Source organism: Poecile atricapillus, chromosome 10 (genome assembly GCF_030490865.1).
Source record: "Poecile atricapillus isolate bPoeAtr1 chromosome 10, bPoeAtr1.hap1, whole genome shotgun sequence".
NCBI lineage: Eukaryota > Metazoa > Chordata > Aves > Passeriformes > Paridae > Poecile > Poecile atricapillus.
The window spans coordinates 20,794,150-20,808,234 of record NC_081258.1 but is presented as its reverse complement, the minus strand read 5'-3'; the positions used below and the strand labels follow the sequence as shown (position 1 = coordinate 20,808,234).

Here is a 14,085-nt window from a genome sequence, read left to right as displayed (position 1 = left end):
GCCCGCCCGCAGCGCCCCCGCCGGCCGGGGGGACCCGCCGCGCCCGGTCCGTCCCGCCGCGCTCCGGGCGCGCCCGCGGCCCCAGCGCGCCGTTCCGGGCGGCCCCGCGGCCATGGCCGCGCCGGGGGGCGGCGAGGGGCCCGCGCCGGGCCGGGGGGGCCGCGGGCTGCAGGGAGCCATGAGGGCAGCGAGCGGCGCCCTGGGGATGGACAGCGCCGGGCGGACCAGGGTGAGAGCGGGGACGGCCCGGGAGGGACCCCCGGGCTCAGGCGCATCCCCGGGATTGCACCCCCGGGGCTCCCCCCGCATCCCCGGGCTCAACCTGCATCCCCGGCCTTCTCCTGCATCCCTGGGCTCCCCCCCGCATCCTCGCCTTCGCCTGCATCCCTGGGCTCCCCTCGCATCTCCCGGCTGCGTCCCCCGGCCTCACCCCCAGCCGCGGGGCTGCACCCCCGGTCTCATCGTGCATCCCGGGGCTCCCCCCGCATCCCGGGGCTCCCCCCGCATCCCCGGACTCACGCCCCGCTCTGACCCCTGGGCTCCCCCCGCCTCCCGTTCGGACCCGGAGCTGCGATCCCCCGGGGCCGGGGGGTTCCCGAGCTCCCCCACCCGCGGGGGTCCCTGCTCAGCCCCCACTTTGGCAGGAGGCCTACGTGGAGTACCTGAAGAGCATCACCCTCATCGCCCAGGCCCTGCAGGAGGAGGCGGCAGGCACAGGTAAGGCAGCACCCCTTGCCCCCAGCCCGCGGAACCAAGGTGGGAATCCTGCAGCGACCTCAACACACCCTCCCCACAGAGAACAGCGAGGGGGTCACCCCTGACACCCCAAAGCTGCTGAAGCTGGCGGAGCAGTGCCTGGAGAGGGTCAAATCCATCGCAGCGGCGCTGGGTGAGTCAGGGGTGGGGGTCCCGTTTTGGGGAGCTGGGTGCCCCCGCAGGGTCAGGCTGGTGGTGAGGCACAGCCGACCTGTCCTGCCCCCCTCCCCAGGGAAAGCCCAGGTGAAACCGGCTGCAAAGGAGCAAGGTGGGGGCCCTGCGCCCCTCCCCAGGCACCGCCGGGTCTGCTCGGACGAGGGGGGGAAGCTCTCGCCATTCCTGCCCCCGGAGATCTTCCAGAAGCTGCAGATCGCTGAGGCACAGAGCGCACGGAAGTACGGGGGTTTGGACATGGGAACTGGGACAGAGAACGGTGCAGCATGTGGGGCTGATGTGGACTGGGATACAGGGGCTGGGACGTGGGAGGCTGGAACACAGCAGGTAGAACATGGGGGGTTCAAATACGAGGGGTTTGGGACATGAGGTCTGGCAAGAACTGCAACACAAGGACTGGTGGTGGCCCCATGCCTGCCTGGGGGGTGAAGAAACAGGATGTGGTCCTGGCACGTGTCCTGTGTGCTGTGGCGAGTGCTGAGGCTGTTCCTACAGGGAGCTGACCCCGCTGGAGGAGGCCTCCCTGCAGAACCAGAAGCTGAAGGCGGCCTATGAGGCGCGGGTGGCGCGGCTGAACCCAAGCCAGGCCGTGCAGAAGACATCCCTGGCAAGTGGGGAGCTGGGGAGGAGCTGGGAGCCGGATGGAACCGGCAGCCAGGCAGGGAGAGGGTCCCTGGGGGACCCCCACTCCCCGCTGGTGGCCATGGCATGTGGGTGCACGTTCCCATCTCTCCTCCTGCTCCGCAGACGCTGTCCCTGCAGCGGCAAATGATGGAGAACCTGGTGATCGCCAAGGCCCGGGAGGAGACCGTATCCTTCCCTTTGGGATTGCTCTAAGAGCTGCCTCCAGCAGAGCCTCTGCCCTCTCCTGGGTGTCACTGACCCCATGCAGGCCTTTGGGCTCTCAGCTGGGGGTGGAGGAGGGTGAAGGGCATTGGGTGAGCACGGCGGTGGCTCCGGACCCTTAACTGTGCCTGGCCCAGCTGCAGCGCAAGATGGAGGAGCGGCGGCTGCGGCTGCAGGAGGCGGCCAACCGGTGAGTGGGGAGCACTGCAGGGACCCTGAGCTGTGGGGACACCCAGCAGTGCCCTCACTGGCCCGGGGTGTCCCCAGGAGGTTCTCCAGCAGCGTGGCCCTCACCCCCGAGGAGCAGGAGCAGCGAGCACTCTACGCTGCCATCCTTGAGTACGAGCAGGACTATGTGAGTGTGTGCCAGGGGCTGCTGGCAGGGCTGGAGGCTGTGCTGTGGCACAGGAGGCTGTGCCGTGGGGCAGGAGGCTGTGCCATGGGGCAGGGCGCTGCACCATCCCCACAACCAGCCCCGGACACTCCCCAGGACTGGCCAAGGCAGTGGAAAGCGCAGCTGAAGCGAAGCCCGGCGGATCTCTCGGTGGTGTCAGGGCTCTTCTCCTGCCTCCTGAGGTAGTGCTGGGTTGGGCACGGCCCTGCCAGAGCGAGGGGGCTGCAGCTGCTGCCGGTGCCCCCCGCCCACCCCATCCCTCTGCCCACAGCTGCCCCGAGCACCCCATCACGCAGCTGCTGCGGCGGCTGCAGTGTGCGGTGTACGCCCGGCTCTACCCCGCCGTCAGCCGCGGCCCCGCCGACGCCTCCCCGGCCTCCCCCTCGGCTCTGTCCTTCCTGTCGCTGGACGCGGGGGGCTCCTCGCTGCCCTCCGAGCCGGGGGGCCGCCGGCTCCGAGCGTCCCGCAGCCTGCACTGCATGTTCTCGGTGCCCGAGCACGGCCCGGCCGCGCTGCGGCACAGCCAGTCCAGCACCCCCCTGGCCGACAGCGGCGCCCCGGGGCCCACCCAGCCCCCCGAGACCCCCCGGGAAAGCTCCTTCGAGGACCTGGAGCGGTTCCTGGCGTCCCCCGAGGGCTGGGCCCCCGCAGAGCCCCCGGCCAGCTCCGGGCAGGATGCGGCGCTGCCGGAGCTGCTGAAGGGCGTCGTGAGGGACATCCACAATGCCATGGGTGAGGGACGGCTGAGGGAGTGGGGTGGACGGGGGGCTCTCCTGCACCCCGTTTGGGCTCGGGGCGCAGGGTGGGCAGGATGGGGGGTCCCAGTGTGGGTAGGACAGGGGGTGTCAGCGTGCTGTGTGACTCGCCCTTCCCAGACAGGCTGCTGGCTCTGACTCTGCTGGCCTTCGAGGGGCTCGGCACCGCTGCCGGCAAGGACCAGTGCCTGGCCTGCCTGGAGGAGGCTTTCTTCCCCCCACTCTGGGCCCCGCTCCTGGCCCTCTACAGGTACCATGACCCGCTTTGGAGGGTCCGAGACCCACTGACCCCCTCCTGGCACCCTCCTTGTCACCTCTGTGCCCGCAGGACGGTGCTGCAGCCCCGCGAGGCGGCCCTGGCACGCAGCATGGAGCGGCACCGGCACGCCAGCCCCGCCGACATGGGGCTGGCCTCACGCCTCTTCCCACCCGCCCCCGGCCGCCCCGCGTACGCCTCGGCCGTGCAGGACCTGCGCCTCATCCCGCTGGAGACCTGTCCCCGCAGGAAGCTGGAGTGCATCGGTGAGCGGAGATGGGGCTGTGGGGAGGGCACTCAGGGCTGGCGGTGACCCTGACAGCCGCCCTGTGCCGCAGTGCGAGCCCTGCGGGGCATCTGCGAGTGTGCCGAGGAGTACTGCGGCAGCCGGGACAGCCGGAGCCTCGCCACGGCCGCCATGTGAGTACAGGAACCGCGTCCCTCGGCCACGCACCGCAGGATGGGCAGCGAGGGGAGCTCCTGCGGCTCCTGTGGCCGGCTCGGTGATGGGGCAGCAGTCCCTGTGGCCACCGTGGGTGATGGCCCTGTTGTCACAGCGGGGCAGATGACCTGCTGCCCATCCTGTCCTACGTGGTGCTGCAGACGGGGCTGCCCCAGCTGCTCTCCGAGTGTGCTGCCCTGGAGGAGTTCATCCATGAGGGGTACGTGCCAGGGTGCTGGGCCATGCAGCCACTGGGCTCAGGACACCGTCACCCTCCCGGGACAGGGCTGTCAGGGCGGGAGGGGGGTCGGAACAGCAGCAGGGTCGAGGGGTGGCGGATGCCACGGTGTGCTGGTCATGGCAGCGTCCCAGCCGTGTGATGGGTGTGCGCACAGGTACCTGATCGGGGAGGAGGGGTACTGCCTGACGTCCCTGCAGAGCGCCCTGTCCTACGTGGAGTCCCTGCAGTGAGGAGGGGGCGGCGCGGGACCCCCACACCCCCGGCCAGGTGCTGCTGCCGCCCCCGCGGGTCCTCCCGCCCGCCAGGGGGCGCTGTGGCGCGGGAGAGGCCCCGCCCCGTGGGCGGAGCTACGGGCGGCACGCGCGTCCCGGCCCGGTGCGGGCGCGAAGGGAGCGGGACCGGCCGGGAGCGGCAGGTGGGGCGGGGGGAACCGGGACCGGGGCGGAACCAGGGTCGGGTGGGAGCACCGGGAGGCCTCGCGGGTGGAAAGGGGGTGAATCAGGGCCGGGGAGCGACACCGGCGGGACTGGGAGCAGGGAGGTGCCGGGGAGGCCTCGGAGGAGCGGAGTTCCGGAGCTCGGGCTGTGTCCGGGGGATCCTCACCGGTTTGGGAGGGGGTGCCAGGGTCTCACCTCGGGTGCCGGGGCACCAGGGCGGGGTCTCACGCTGCTGTACCCGCAGGATGTGTGCAGGCTCGGCGCTGCGGCAGGAGCACCGGCAGGACTACGCGCAGCAATTCCGGCAGGAATTCCACCGGGAGTACCGCCGCTCACTGGAGCGGGAGTTCGGCCCCGCCGGGACCTGCCCCGGCCCCGCCGTGGCGGAGCGGCTGCGGCAGCGGCTGCAGCGGGAGCCGGCGCTGCTGGGGGCCCTGCAGGAGGATGCCCTGGCACTGCTGGCCCGGGGGCTGCGGGACCACCGCGACCCCGGGCTGGCGCTGCGGGGCCTGGCCGGCGCCTTCCGGCTGCTGGAGCTGGCGGCCGTCAACCTCTACCTCTTCCCTTGGCGCCGGGAGTTCGGCACCATCCAGGTGAGGCCCTGAGGGGGTAAGGGGAGGGTGTGGGGATACCCAGACAGCTCCAGCCACGCTCCCCGCTCTCCTTGCAGACCTTCTCCGGCGCCTACGTGCACCTGCTGCGCCCAGCGCTCCCTGAAGCCGACCTGGTGCGGAGTTTGGGCCGACTGGGCTACGAGCGGCAGGACCGGCACCGCCTGGCCGTGGCCCGGCTGCCCCCGGGGCCCGTGCTGATCGCCGCTGCTGTCGGCTTCCTCGCCTGCCGCCTGGAGTGTGAGATCCTGGCAGAGCTGGCACCGCAGCTGCGGCGGCCCCACGCCGAGGAGCTGCTGGAGGCACGGCATGGAGCCACGGGTGCCAAGGGGTGCCTGGAGACCCTGCAGGACCTGGGGAAGCAGCAGAGGGCGGCTGCCGACTGCAACGACAGTGTGGATCTCTACCGGGAGATGCCAGACAGCCCTGAGGACGTGGGGGGCAAGGACACAGCTCCCCCAGCGCTGTGGAGGGACCCTCAGGATGTGCCCACGAGGGGCTGGGGACGCTGCGATGGCACACTTGGGCCAGAGCCTGTGGGCAGCGCCGATCCGGACACTTCCTCTCACCTCTTCCCAGAGCAGGAGCTGGTGGCGACCAGCAGAAGTCCCCAGGATTCCCGCCAGGACACGCCAGAGCTGCCCTGCTACCAGCTGCACTCGTGCCTGCGCCGGGGCATGCTGCCCTCGTACTGCTGCAGCACCTGCCGGCAGCTGCACGGCGGCGGCTGCGCCGCGGGACACGCCTGCCGCAGCCGGCACCGCGGCCAGGAGCTGCGCGGGGAGCGGCAGCAGCGGCTCTGGCTGCAGCGCACAGAGCTGGACATGCTGCTGGCTGAGAGCTCTGCACCCCGCTCCTGACACTGCTGCTGCCTGTGGGAAGGGATGGGCACGGCCACGGCTCCGCACAGGGACCCGGACTTGGCAGCCCACGGTGCCCGGGCCCTGCTCCTGTAAATTATTCAGTGCATCAGTAAAGTGGCTGCCTCAGCATGGGGTGTTGTGTCCTGGGGAGGGGGACAAAGATGCCTGGTCCAGGGGCACGGGCTGCAGTGATAGGTGACAGCACAGCACCCTGCAGGAGCAGCTCCTGCCTCCCTGGGATCTACATAAATTGGGGCGGAACCTGGGGTGTCATGAAGGTCTCCTTGTCCCCAGAGGAAGGAGAACAGAGGCACAGCTTCTCCCAGTCTTGTTGGCAGCAGAGAATGAGGTCACTCTCTCCCAAAGTTGCCACTGCCAGATGCTTTTATTGATGACAGAGTTGGGGTTCCCCCCACAGACAGCACAAGCCAGGACCCCATGGGATAGGACTGATCCTGCCAGGCCTGGGCATCCCCAGGCCCCATCTCTCCTCTCTCCTGGGCCCAGAGCCACGCTCACCCAGCCCCAGACTAGAGCCTGCCCCATCCTTCACGTGGAGATGGAGCTGGGAGCCGTCCTGGGAACGGATGGAGCCCCGTGGGGTACTGGGACTGTTGGGCTGAGGGAATCCTCCTCAGCCAGGACACATCACGCCTGTTCCCATGGGACAGCTCAGGGCTTGCTGCGCTTGGCCTGGCTCTCCGCTGCCGTGCCGGCCGCCCGCTTGTTGCGGTGGTGTGGGAAGGTGGGCATCAGCTCCGGCTCACAGGCTGTGGTGGGGCACAGAACGGGGGTCAGCAGGGCCCAAAGCCTCCCCAGGTCCTGCCCTGCCCCAGGAAGGGGAGTACTTACGCAAAGGCTTCTCCTTGAAGTAGGAACTCTCCAGGCAGTCCTTGGCTGTGGCCCTGCAAGGACAAGGGCAAGTGGCAGGGACTACCCCAGCCTGGGGAACAGCGTGGGGCTGGTTCCCTGCCCTGCCCACCCCACATCCTGCCTGCTCTTACCTTTTCTTGGGGTCGTACATGAAGAGGAAGTTGAGAAGTCGCAGCCCAGCCTCCGAGAGCCAGGGAAATCTGTGCTTCAGGTTGTTGTAGGGCTGTTTGCGCAGGGTGTACTGGGTGGCCAGTGGCAGTTTGGAGAACCCCTGGGGGAAGCACAGAGTGAGGAGGGGCCAGGGGAGCAGCCAGGGAGAAAGGACAGGGAGAATGGGCAGGGAGCTCTCACTGGCCAGATGTTCTCGTTGGGTGTTCCCAAGAGCTGCACGATGAGGTCGATCTGGTGGATCTCAGAGGTGCCTGGCAGCAGCGGTTTGTGTGCCAGCAGCTCGGCCAGGATGCAGCCAGCAGCCCTGTGGAGCACAGGAGCCTCTCCAGTGATCCCCCTGCAGTTTGCAGCCCCCCAGTTCCATCCAGGCAGCCTCAGCATCCCCCCCTTACCACATGTCGATGCTGGTGGTCTGGGTTGTCATCCCCAGCAGCAGCTCTGGTGCGCGGTACCTGCACAGGGGACACTCGGTGGCAGAGCTGGCACAAGCCTGTCCTGCTGGGAGGACCCACCCCAGCACCAGCCACTCACCACAGAGTCACCACTTTGGGGGTCATGGGCTTAGGGGGCATCCCATAGGTGCGTGCCAGGCCAAAATCAGCTGCAACAGAGAGTCAGGGTCAGGAGGGAGCCAGCTCTGAGCTCTGCTCATGGCACAGAGCAGCCACAGCCAGATGCAGGTGCTGGGACTCACCTATCTTCACACAGCCTTTGTCGGTCATCAGCAGGTTGGAGACCTTCAGGTCCCTGTGGGAAACAGAGCAGCTGGAGGTGAGAGACCACAAGCAAAATCCACTCCCGTCATTCCATGGCCTCCCTGCCCTGCCGGTGCTCCCACGCTGAGGGGCACCAAAGCCCCACCAGGAGCCGCTCCTGATGGTGCTGCCTGCTCTCATGATGTGCAAGGCGTCCCCTTTGTCCCCCAGCTCCATCCTGCCACTCCCACCTGTGGATGATGTAGTTCTCATGGAGGTACTGAAGGCCTTTGAGCACCTGCAGGATGATGCACTTCACCTGGGGACAGAGGACAGGAGCTGTGGCCTCTGTGGGAGCAGCACTGACTGCACAAACCCCTGCAGGCCAAACCCACCGGGGTGTCCTGCAGTCCCTCCATCCCTGTGTCCTCCCAGGGGGTTCTGGGTGGGCATTTTCTCCCAGTTCTGTTTCCCTGACAGTTTGCTCCAGCCCCAAACCCAGCCTGGGAAGTCCCTGAAGGGTTTACTGAGAGTCAGCAAAGCCCAGGCTCCATCAGAATCCCTGGAATCCCCCAGCTCAAGGCCTAGGGAGCCCTTCATGGTGCCCACATGTTATGGCAGGAATGGCAGCACCCTGTCAGGACACAAATCCTGCCCCACCCCGTACCTGAGCTTCTGAGAAGGGTGTTTGCATGTTCTCCAAGAGACTGGCCAGGTCCTGCTCGCAGTATCCCATCACCAGGAAAATGCTGTTGGAGAGAAGGTAAGGTCAGAGCCTCCCCAGGACAGGTTTGTGTGCTGAGGTGGCTGAGGGCTCCAAGGAAGGTTTGAAAGGCAGAGGGAGGACAGACAGGGGACTCTTACCTCTCCAGGTGGTTTCCCACAACCACCTCCTTCAGTTCCACAATGTTGGGGTGCTGGAGCTGCAGGAGCAGGGTGATCTCCCGCAGGCTGCTGATGGGCATTCCTGTAGGAGGGAAGGAGGAACAGCGGAGCTGCAGGAATGGCCAGGAGCCAGAGCCAGGACAGAGCAGCCCCTGTTCCCCCCGCTCCTCCATTACCATCTTTCTCGTTGTCCATCCGCACCTTCTTCAGCGCCACCGTCTCGTCGGTCAGCGTGTCCCGGGCACGGTCTGGGGACAGCACAGGCCACCTTGGCACCAGGACACACACCTGGGTTTGTCCCGACCGCCCCTCAGCTCCCCAGCTCAGCTGCAGGGGGGAATCTGGCCCCTGCCGACCCGGGGAGCTGGGATTCCCCACGGGGGAATGGCTTTCCACTGGCAGAGATGGCTTAGATGGGATTATCCGTAAGGAATTCCTCCCTGCGAGGGTGGTGAGCTCCTGGCACAGGCTGCCCGAAAAAGCTGTGGCAGCCCCGTGCCTGGAAGTGTCCAAGGCCAGGCTGGACAGAGCAATGTGATCCAGTGGAAGGCGTCCCTACCCACGGCAGGGAGTGGAACGGGATGAACTCGGAGATCCCCTCCCGGTCCCGCATGGCCCCGGCGCACCGGGAGCCGCCCGGCCCGGGGGGTACTGCCCGTACTCACACACGATGCCGTACGTGCCCTCTCCGATCCGATTCAGCTTCTCAAACTCCTTCACGCTGCGGCATCGCCCCAGCTGAAACCAAAGAGCAGCGTCCGGGAGGTGCCGCCTCGAGGGCTCCTCACCGGGACCCCCGCCGGCCCCGAGCGCTCTCACACCCCCGGGGACCCGCTGCACCAACCCGATCGGCTGCCGGAACCTCGAAGAAGCCGTCGCCCCGCAGTCGCCGCAGCCGCAGGGGTTCCAGCTCTGGCTCGGCCGGTCCCGACCCGGGTCCCGATTCCGGTGCGGGTCCCGATTCCGGTGCCGGTCCCGATTCCGGTGCCGGTCCCGCCTCAGCCGCCGCCATGTCGGCGATGGCGAATCCCGCGCACGCCGGGTATTATCCTGCCGCAGGCTCCGCCCACCCGCAGGCCCCGCCCACTCGCATTAAGCCTCTGGCAACGGTTGCTACGGAGGAACCAATAACGACCCTGTCCCGGCATAGCCCCGCCCCAATTGGCCCCTCCTCCTCCCTGGCCCGCCCCCATTGACCCCGCCTCTTCCCTGCCCCGCCCCCATTGGCTCCGCCTCATCTCGGCCCCGCCCCTTCGCTCCGACCCCTCCCCCCCAGGGTTCCCGCTGTCCACGTGACCTCCCCCGCCGCGTCGGTCTCGCGACACTCAGCGCGCGCACCCCGGAAGTAGCGTCAGCGTCACCCGGAAGCGGCGGCAGAACCCGGAAGCGGCGGCGGGCAGGATGGACGGTACCGGGGGGTTGGGGGGTACCGGCGCCTCCCGGTGGGGCTCGGGCGGGTACTGAGGGGTGCGGCTGGGGGTCAGAGCCGGGACTGATGGCCGGGACGTGTGTCCCCGGGCGGGGTTCCCGGTCACCCGGTCCCGGTCGTGTCGCTGAGCCTGTGCTCTCCTTCCTTTCCAGACACGCTCTTCCAGCTGAAGGTGAGAGCAGCGGAGCCCCTTCCGCCTCCTTTCCGGCCCCTATCGCCGGTCCCGGGAGAGTCTCGGTGGCAGTTCCGCTGGCTCGGCCTCATCGGGGCTCCGGTGGCGGGACCGGGACGGGAGGAGGCCCCGGGCCGCGGGGGGACCGGAACGCCGCGGGCAGAGGGGCGGGCAGTGAGAGGTGGGGGGGACAGGAGGGCACTGGCACGGTGGCACAAAGGGAATGGCTCCCAGTGCCAGAGGGAAGGGATGGATGGGATATTGGGATAATTCACCCTGGGAGGGTGGGGAGACCCTGGCACAGGTGCCCAGAGAAGCTCTGGCTGTGCCATCCCTGGAAGTGTCCAAGACCAGGTTAGATGGGGCTTGGAGCAGCCTGGGCCAGTGGAAGGAGTCCCTGCCATGGCAGGGGTGGCACTGGATGGGCTCTGAGGTCCCTTCCAGCCCAGAGCATTCCCTGCCTGTGCCCGGTCCTGCCCCGCTGGATCCCGCTGCTCTCCCGCTCCTTCCCGCAGTTCACAGCCAAGCAGCTGGAGAAGCTCTCCAAGAAAGCTGAGAAGGACTCCAAGGCCGAGCAAGCCAAAGTCAAGAAGGTGTGTGGGGCTGATCCTGCTGCTGCTCAGCCCTGTGGGGCCGCTGGAATTCCCTCCCTGGCCCTGCGGGGGGCACGGGGCACAGCCAGCGACACGAGGGGGGCGTTATTCCTGCTCTGGGCCATTCCCAGCTTTGGGATCACACCAGAGCTGTTTCCTGCTGGGAGCCCATCCAGCAGGAGCAGCGGGGGCCGCTGTGCAGCCCTGGGGGCTCTCTGAGCACGAGCTCTCCGTGGGCAGGCCCTGCAGCAGAAGAACGTGGAGTGTGCCCGGGTTTATGCCGAGAACGCCATCCGCAAAAAGAACGAGGGCCTCAACTGGCTGCGGATGGCGTCAAGGGTGGACGCCGTGGCCTCCAAGGTGCAGACAGCCGTCACCATGAAGGGGGTAAGAGCCTCCAGCAGGGCTTTGGGAGCTCCAGCCCCACCTGGAGCTTCCCCTCCTGCTGCCTCCAACCACCACAGGTTCTCCCATCCCCCAAAATGACCCCACTGGGGCTCCCGGTGGGCTCAGACCCGCTCAGGCAGGTTCATCCTACCTGGATGGGGTCAGGACGGTGCTTGGATTTGTGTGTGACCCTCAGAGCGTCCCTGAAGGAATCTCCCCCTGCAGGTGACAAAAAACATGGCACAGGTGACCAAGGCTCTGGACAAGGCCCTGAGCTCCATGGACCTGCAGAAGGTGTCGGCAGTGATGGATAAATTCGAGCAGCAGGTGCAGAATTTGGATGTTCACACGTCGGTGAGTGCCAGGCACCCAGGAGAGAGAGGGTGGGGCGAGGGTGGGGTGATGGGGGGTCAGGGCAGGGTGACAGAGCTGTGTCTGTCCCAGGTCATGGAGGACTCCATGAGCTCGGCCACCACGCTGAGCACGCCGCAGGAGCAGGTGGACAGCCTGATCGTCCAGATCGCCGAGGAGAACGGGCTGGAGATCATGGACCAGCTCAACCAGCTGCCCGAGGGGGCCTCGGCCGTGGGGGAGAGCTCTGTCCGCTCCCAGGAGGACCAGCTGTCCCGGAGGTTGGTTCTCTCCCAGTTCCTGGATAGTTCCAGTGCTTCCCAGGGTCCCTCACTGGCGTGATGGGAAAGAGCTGGCCCTTCCTGGGGGCTCAGAGGAGTTCCCTGGACACGCTGGCTGCAGCTGCTCCCGAGCCGAGCTGTTCCTGCCGCCCTGACCTCGCTCCCCTCTCATGCTGTGCCCTCCAGGTTGGCTGCCCTGCGGAACTGAGCTCTCCCGTGGACGGCAGCGGTGGAGCCGGGACCCCCTCCCGCAGCCCCGGCCCCGCCGCCCCCGCAGCACGTCCCCAGCCCCCCCTGCCTCGGGACTCCTCGGGGGTGGCAGCTCCTCCCTGAGCCGGCAGCAATCCCGGCCGAGGAACGCTGTGCTGGACTGTGGGGGGCTCAGTCTGGGGGTGCTGCCCGGCAGAGCCCCGGATCCCGCTGCTGACAGAACACTAAGGGGATTTTCCTGGGCTCTGGATGCTGCTCCCCAACTCCTCTGTTGTTCCCTGTCCCTGCCCAGAGCTGAGCTGTGGGCCGAGTTCCTCGGGAGCTGTTTGGGAGGAGCAGGAGAAGCCGCGGGAAGGGCTCTGTGCCCGGCTGTGCATCTGGGGAGGTCGGTGCCTTGCAGGAAGGGGCGGTGACAGCGGGGTGTCCCCTCCCTCGCTGTCACTGTCCCTGTGCCCTTTGCTGCTCCGTGTCCCGCCGGGCCGACACCCCCAGCCCCGTACCACGAAGTGCCCTTTGGAACGCCCCCCGCCCAGCCCTGTGCGTGTCGATCCACACATTCCCCAAGCACTGCCAGCTGGAAATGGTTATCCCGGCGCTGACTGCCAGTTTGGACCAGTGGGGACCCATGTCCAGCACTGGGACTGGCTGCAGCCACGTCCCCGAATGTCCCCCTGCTGGGTGGGTGTGACAGGGAACGCAAAACCATCCCGGGAGCAGCTCTGTCTCCATCCCTGTGCCTCGTCCCTGGGTACCCTCTGCCCCCTCGCTGCTGGCACCGGGCTGGGGACGGGGGCTGCGCTCCGTGTCCCCTCCCGCTGCTCGTCCCTGTCCCTTGTCACCTTCCCTCGGGGCTGGAGCTGTTCGTGCCCCTCCCGCGCCATCCCCGGCACCGCGGGGCTGCTGGATTGCTGGAAGCTCTCCAGGAAGGAAGCGCCGTTTCCTTTGGGTCTCCCAGGAGGAACTTTCACCTCTGGGGGAATGTCACGGGGGCCGCCTCCCCTGCACAAACGCTTCCCGCTGCGTTGATTATTTTTCCTGAGTTCAGTGGCCTTGGAGCGTGTGGCTGGTGACACAGAGCCTTCCTTGCCGCCGAGGAGGAGGAGGTGGCTTTGGGCTACAGCAGAGCACTGGATCTTGTGCCACCTCCTGATGGGCCGGGCGGGAAGCCGGGGGACCCTGGGGGTTTGTGCCTGGCTCCCTGCATGGTGTCCCCGTGGCGCTGGGGGCTCCAGCCCTGCCCCCTGTCCCTCTCCCCGGGCTGTCTCTGGGTGGTTTCATTTGGGTTGGGGTTTTTTTTTTAAGCTCGTCTTTTTTGCCTTCTTTTTCCCCGAACGGTGTCCGTGCCCTTCTGTGTGTTTAAATAAACAATCTCTGAACACCCCGGTGTGTGTTGGGGCTGTGGATGCAGACGGGGGTCCCCAGTGTCTCATCGTGTCCCCACCCTGTGACAGGACCTGGTGCCAGGGGGCTGCCCTGGAGCTGAGGAGGAGGAAGGGACTGGCTCTTGTTCCCAGAGCCCCTGCAGATCCAGGAGCCGGGAATTGGCTCGGGGTAGCCACTCTGGGGATTCTGGAGGGTGAATCCTTCCCCCTTCCCCCACTGTCACCACTCCTGCGGGGACCTGTCCCTTTCACACGGCCGAACCGGAGGGACCAGAGTGAGCAGGAGCTCGGAGCAGCTGGAACTCAGCTCCCTGCACCGTCCCCCAGCCCTCGTGGGGACAAGCTGGACCCCCGAGGGGAGACCCTGGGCTTGTCACCGCACCCATCCTGCCACAGCAACCTCACTGCCAGGGACGGGGAGGAGGGAGCAGCCTTCCCTTCCTTCCCCCGTCCCTCGCCGTACCTGTCCCTCTCCTGTCCCCACACCCTTCCCCGTGCCCGGCTGGCAGCCGGGCGCTGTTCCTCAGCCAACTCCCGAATGCCACAGGAAGATGGCTCTCCTTCTCCTGCCTGTTCTCCCGCCCCCGCTCCGAACACAGCCTGTTCCTGAATGCGAGAGGAAATTGCTAAGGAGATAATTAAGTAGCCAATTAATTAACTAATGATTAATGGGAGCATCCTGCGGAGGCAGCGCTGCAGCCGCCCTGGCCAGGTGTTGCCGGGATGTGTCACTCCCGGTGCGGTTACAGCTTCCCGGTGTGCCGGGGTGGGCTCCGCCGGGCCCCTGCCGCTCTGCCCCGCCGGGGACACCGGGGGGACCGGGGACAGGCGGGGGGACCCGACATCTGCAGCCAGGAGCGGGCTCTGGTCCCGCAGAGCCC

At 67.5% G+C, this 14,085-nt stretch overlaps 4 protein-coding genes across 6 annotated transcripts; 3 read left to right on the top strand and 1 right to left on the bottom strand.

The window, feature by feature from the left end:
* The first annotated feature begins 76 nt into the window (after positions 1-76).
* Positions 77-4,682, top strand: VPS9D1 (VPS9 domain containing 1). 2 transcript variants are annotated; one of them, XM_058846244.1, is made up of 16 exons: positions 77-229; positions 645-717; positions 797-889; positions 989-1,151; positions 1,426-1,537; positions 1,678-1,740; positions 1,914-1,966; positions 2,044-2,131; positions 2,267-2,352; positions 2,442-2,902; positions 3,046-3,175; positions 3,254-3,447; positions 3,520-3,601; positions 3,739-3,843; positions 4,019-4,131; positions 4,546-4,682. In XM_058846244.1, the coding sequence occupies exons 1-15, from the start codon at positions 113-115 to the stop codon at positions 4,092-4,094; spliced, it is 1,896 nt and encodes a 631-aa protein (XP_058702227.1). In that variant the 5' UTR covers positions 77-112; the 3' UTR covers positions 4,095-4,131; positions 4,546-4,682. The 2 variants fall into 2 exon arrangements, with proteins under 2 accessions (XP_058702227.1, XP_058702226.1); XM_058846243.1 differs by having other exon boundaries at positions 797-1,151.
* Positions 4,547-5,772, top strand: SPATA2L (spermatogenesis associated 2 like). Its single transcript, XM_058846256.1, has 2 exons — positions 4,547-4,894; positions 4,972-5,772. Exons 1-2 carry the CDS (start codon positions 4,547-4,549, stop codon positions 5,770-5,772), a joined length of 1,149 nt encoding a protein of 382 aa, XP_058702239.1.
* Positions 5,773-6,137: 365 nt separating this feature from the next.
* CDK10 (cyclin dependent kinase 10) lies at positions 6,138-9,441 on the bottom strand. Its single transcript, XM_058846188.1, has 13 exons — positions 9,244-9,441; positions 9,065-9,137; positions 8,576-8,647; positions 8,379-8,481; positions 8,182-8,263; positions 7,766-7,833; positions 7,514-7,566; positions 7,351-7,420; positions 7,212-7,271; positions 7,000-7,123; positions 6,780-6,919; positions 6,628-6,680; positions 6,138-6,545 (listed from the first exon to the last, which is right to left on the bottom strand). The coding sequence occupies exons 1-13, from the start codon at positions 9,409-9,411 to the stop codon at positions 6,448-6,450; spliced, it is 1,164 nt and encodes a 387-aa protein (XP_058702171.1). The 5' UTR covers positions 9,412-9,441; the 3' UTR covers positions 6,138-6,447.
* A 235-nt stretch (positions 9,442-9,676) lies between these two features.
* On the top strand, positions 9,677-13,200 carry CHMP1A (charged multivesicular body protein 1A). Of its 2 annotated transcripts, XM_058846190.1 has the most exons (7): positions 9,677-9,807; positions 9,981-10,000; positions 10,516-10,593; positions 10,834-10,980; positions 11,206-11,334; positions 11,425-11,612; positions 11,799-13,200. In XM_058846190.1, exons 1-7 carry the CDS (start codon positions 9,801-9,803, stop codon positions 11,818-11,820), a joined length of 591 nt encoding a protein of 196 aa, XP_058702173.1. In that variant the 5' UTR covers positions 9,677-9,800; the 3' UTR covers positions 11,821-13,200. The 2 variants fall into 2 exon arrangements, with proteins under 2 accessions (XP_058702173.1, XP_058702172.1); XM_058846189.1 differs by lacking the exons at positions 9,677-9,807; positions 9,981-10,000 and having other exon boundaries at positions 10,007-10,593.
* Positions 13,201-14,085: the final 885 nt, after the last annotated feature.

Excerpts from the sequence above, each read along its gene's own strand:
- VPS9D1 (XM_058846243.1), top strand. The coding sequence starts at position 113 with ATGGCCGCGCCGGGGGGCGGCGAGGGGCCCGCGCCGGGCCGGGGGGGC. Across the intron at positions 718-796 it reads GGAGGAGGCGGCAGGCACAG|AGAACAGCGAGGGGGTCACC; the intron begins GTAAGGCAGCAC and ends CCCTCCCCACAG. Across the intron at positions 2,903-3,045 it reads GGACATCCACAATGCCATGG|ACAGGCTGCTGGCTCTGACT; the intron begins GTGAGGGACGGC and ends CGCCCTTCCCAG.
- SPATA2L (XM_058846256.1), top strand. The coding sequence starts at position 4,547 with ATGTGTGCAGGCTCGGCGCTGCGGCAGGAGCACCGGCAGGACTACGCG. Across the intron at positions 4,895-4,971 it reads GGGAGTTCGGCACCATCCAG|ACCTTCTCCGGCGCCTACGT; the intron begins GTGAGGCCCTGA and ends CTCTCCTTGCAG.
- CDK10 (XM_058846188.1), bottom strand. The coding sequence starts at position 9,411 with ATGGCGGCGGCTGAGGCGGGACCGGCACCGGAATCGGGACCGGCACCG. Across the intron at positions 9,138-9,243 it reads AGGTTCCGGCAGCCGATCGG|CTGGGGCGATGCCGCAGCGT; the intron begins GTTGGTGCAGCG and ends CTTTGGTTTCAG. Across the intron at positions 6,681-6,779 it reads ATGTACGACCCCAAGAAAAG|GGCCACAGCCAAGGACTGCC; the intron begins GTAAGAGCAGGC and ends TTGTCCTTGCAG.
- CHMP1A (XM_058846189.1), top strand. The coding sequence starts at position 10,360 with ATGGGGCTTGGAGCAGCCTGGGCCAGTGGAAGGAGTCCCTGCCATGGC. Across the intron at positions 10,594-10,833 it reads AGCAAGCCAAAGTCAAGAAG|GCCCTGCAGCAGAAGAACGT; the intron begins GTGTGTGGGGCT and ends CTCCGTGGGCAG. Across the intron at positions 10,981-11,205 it reads CAGCCGTCACCATGAAGGGG|GTGACAAAAAACATGGCACA; the intron begins GTAAGAGCCTCC and ends CTCCCCCTGCAG.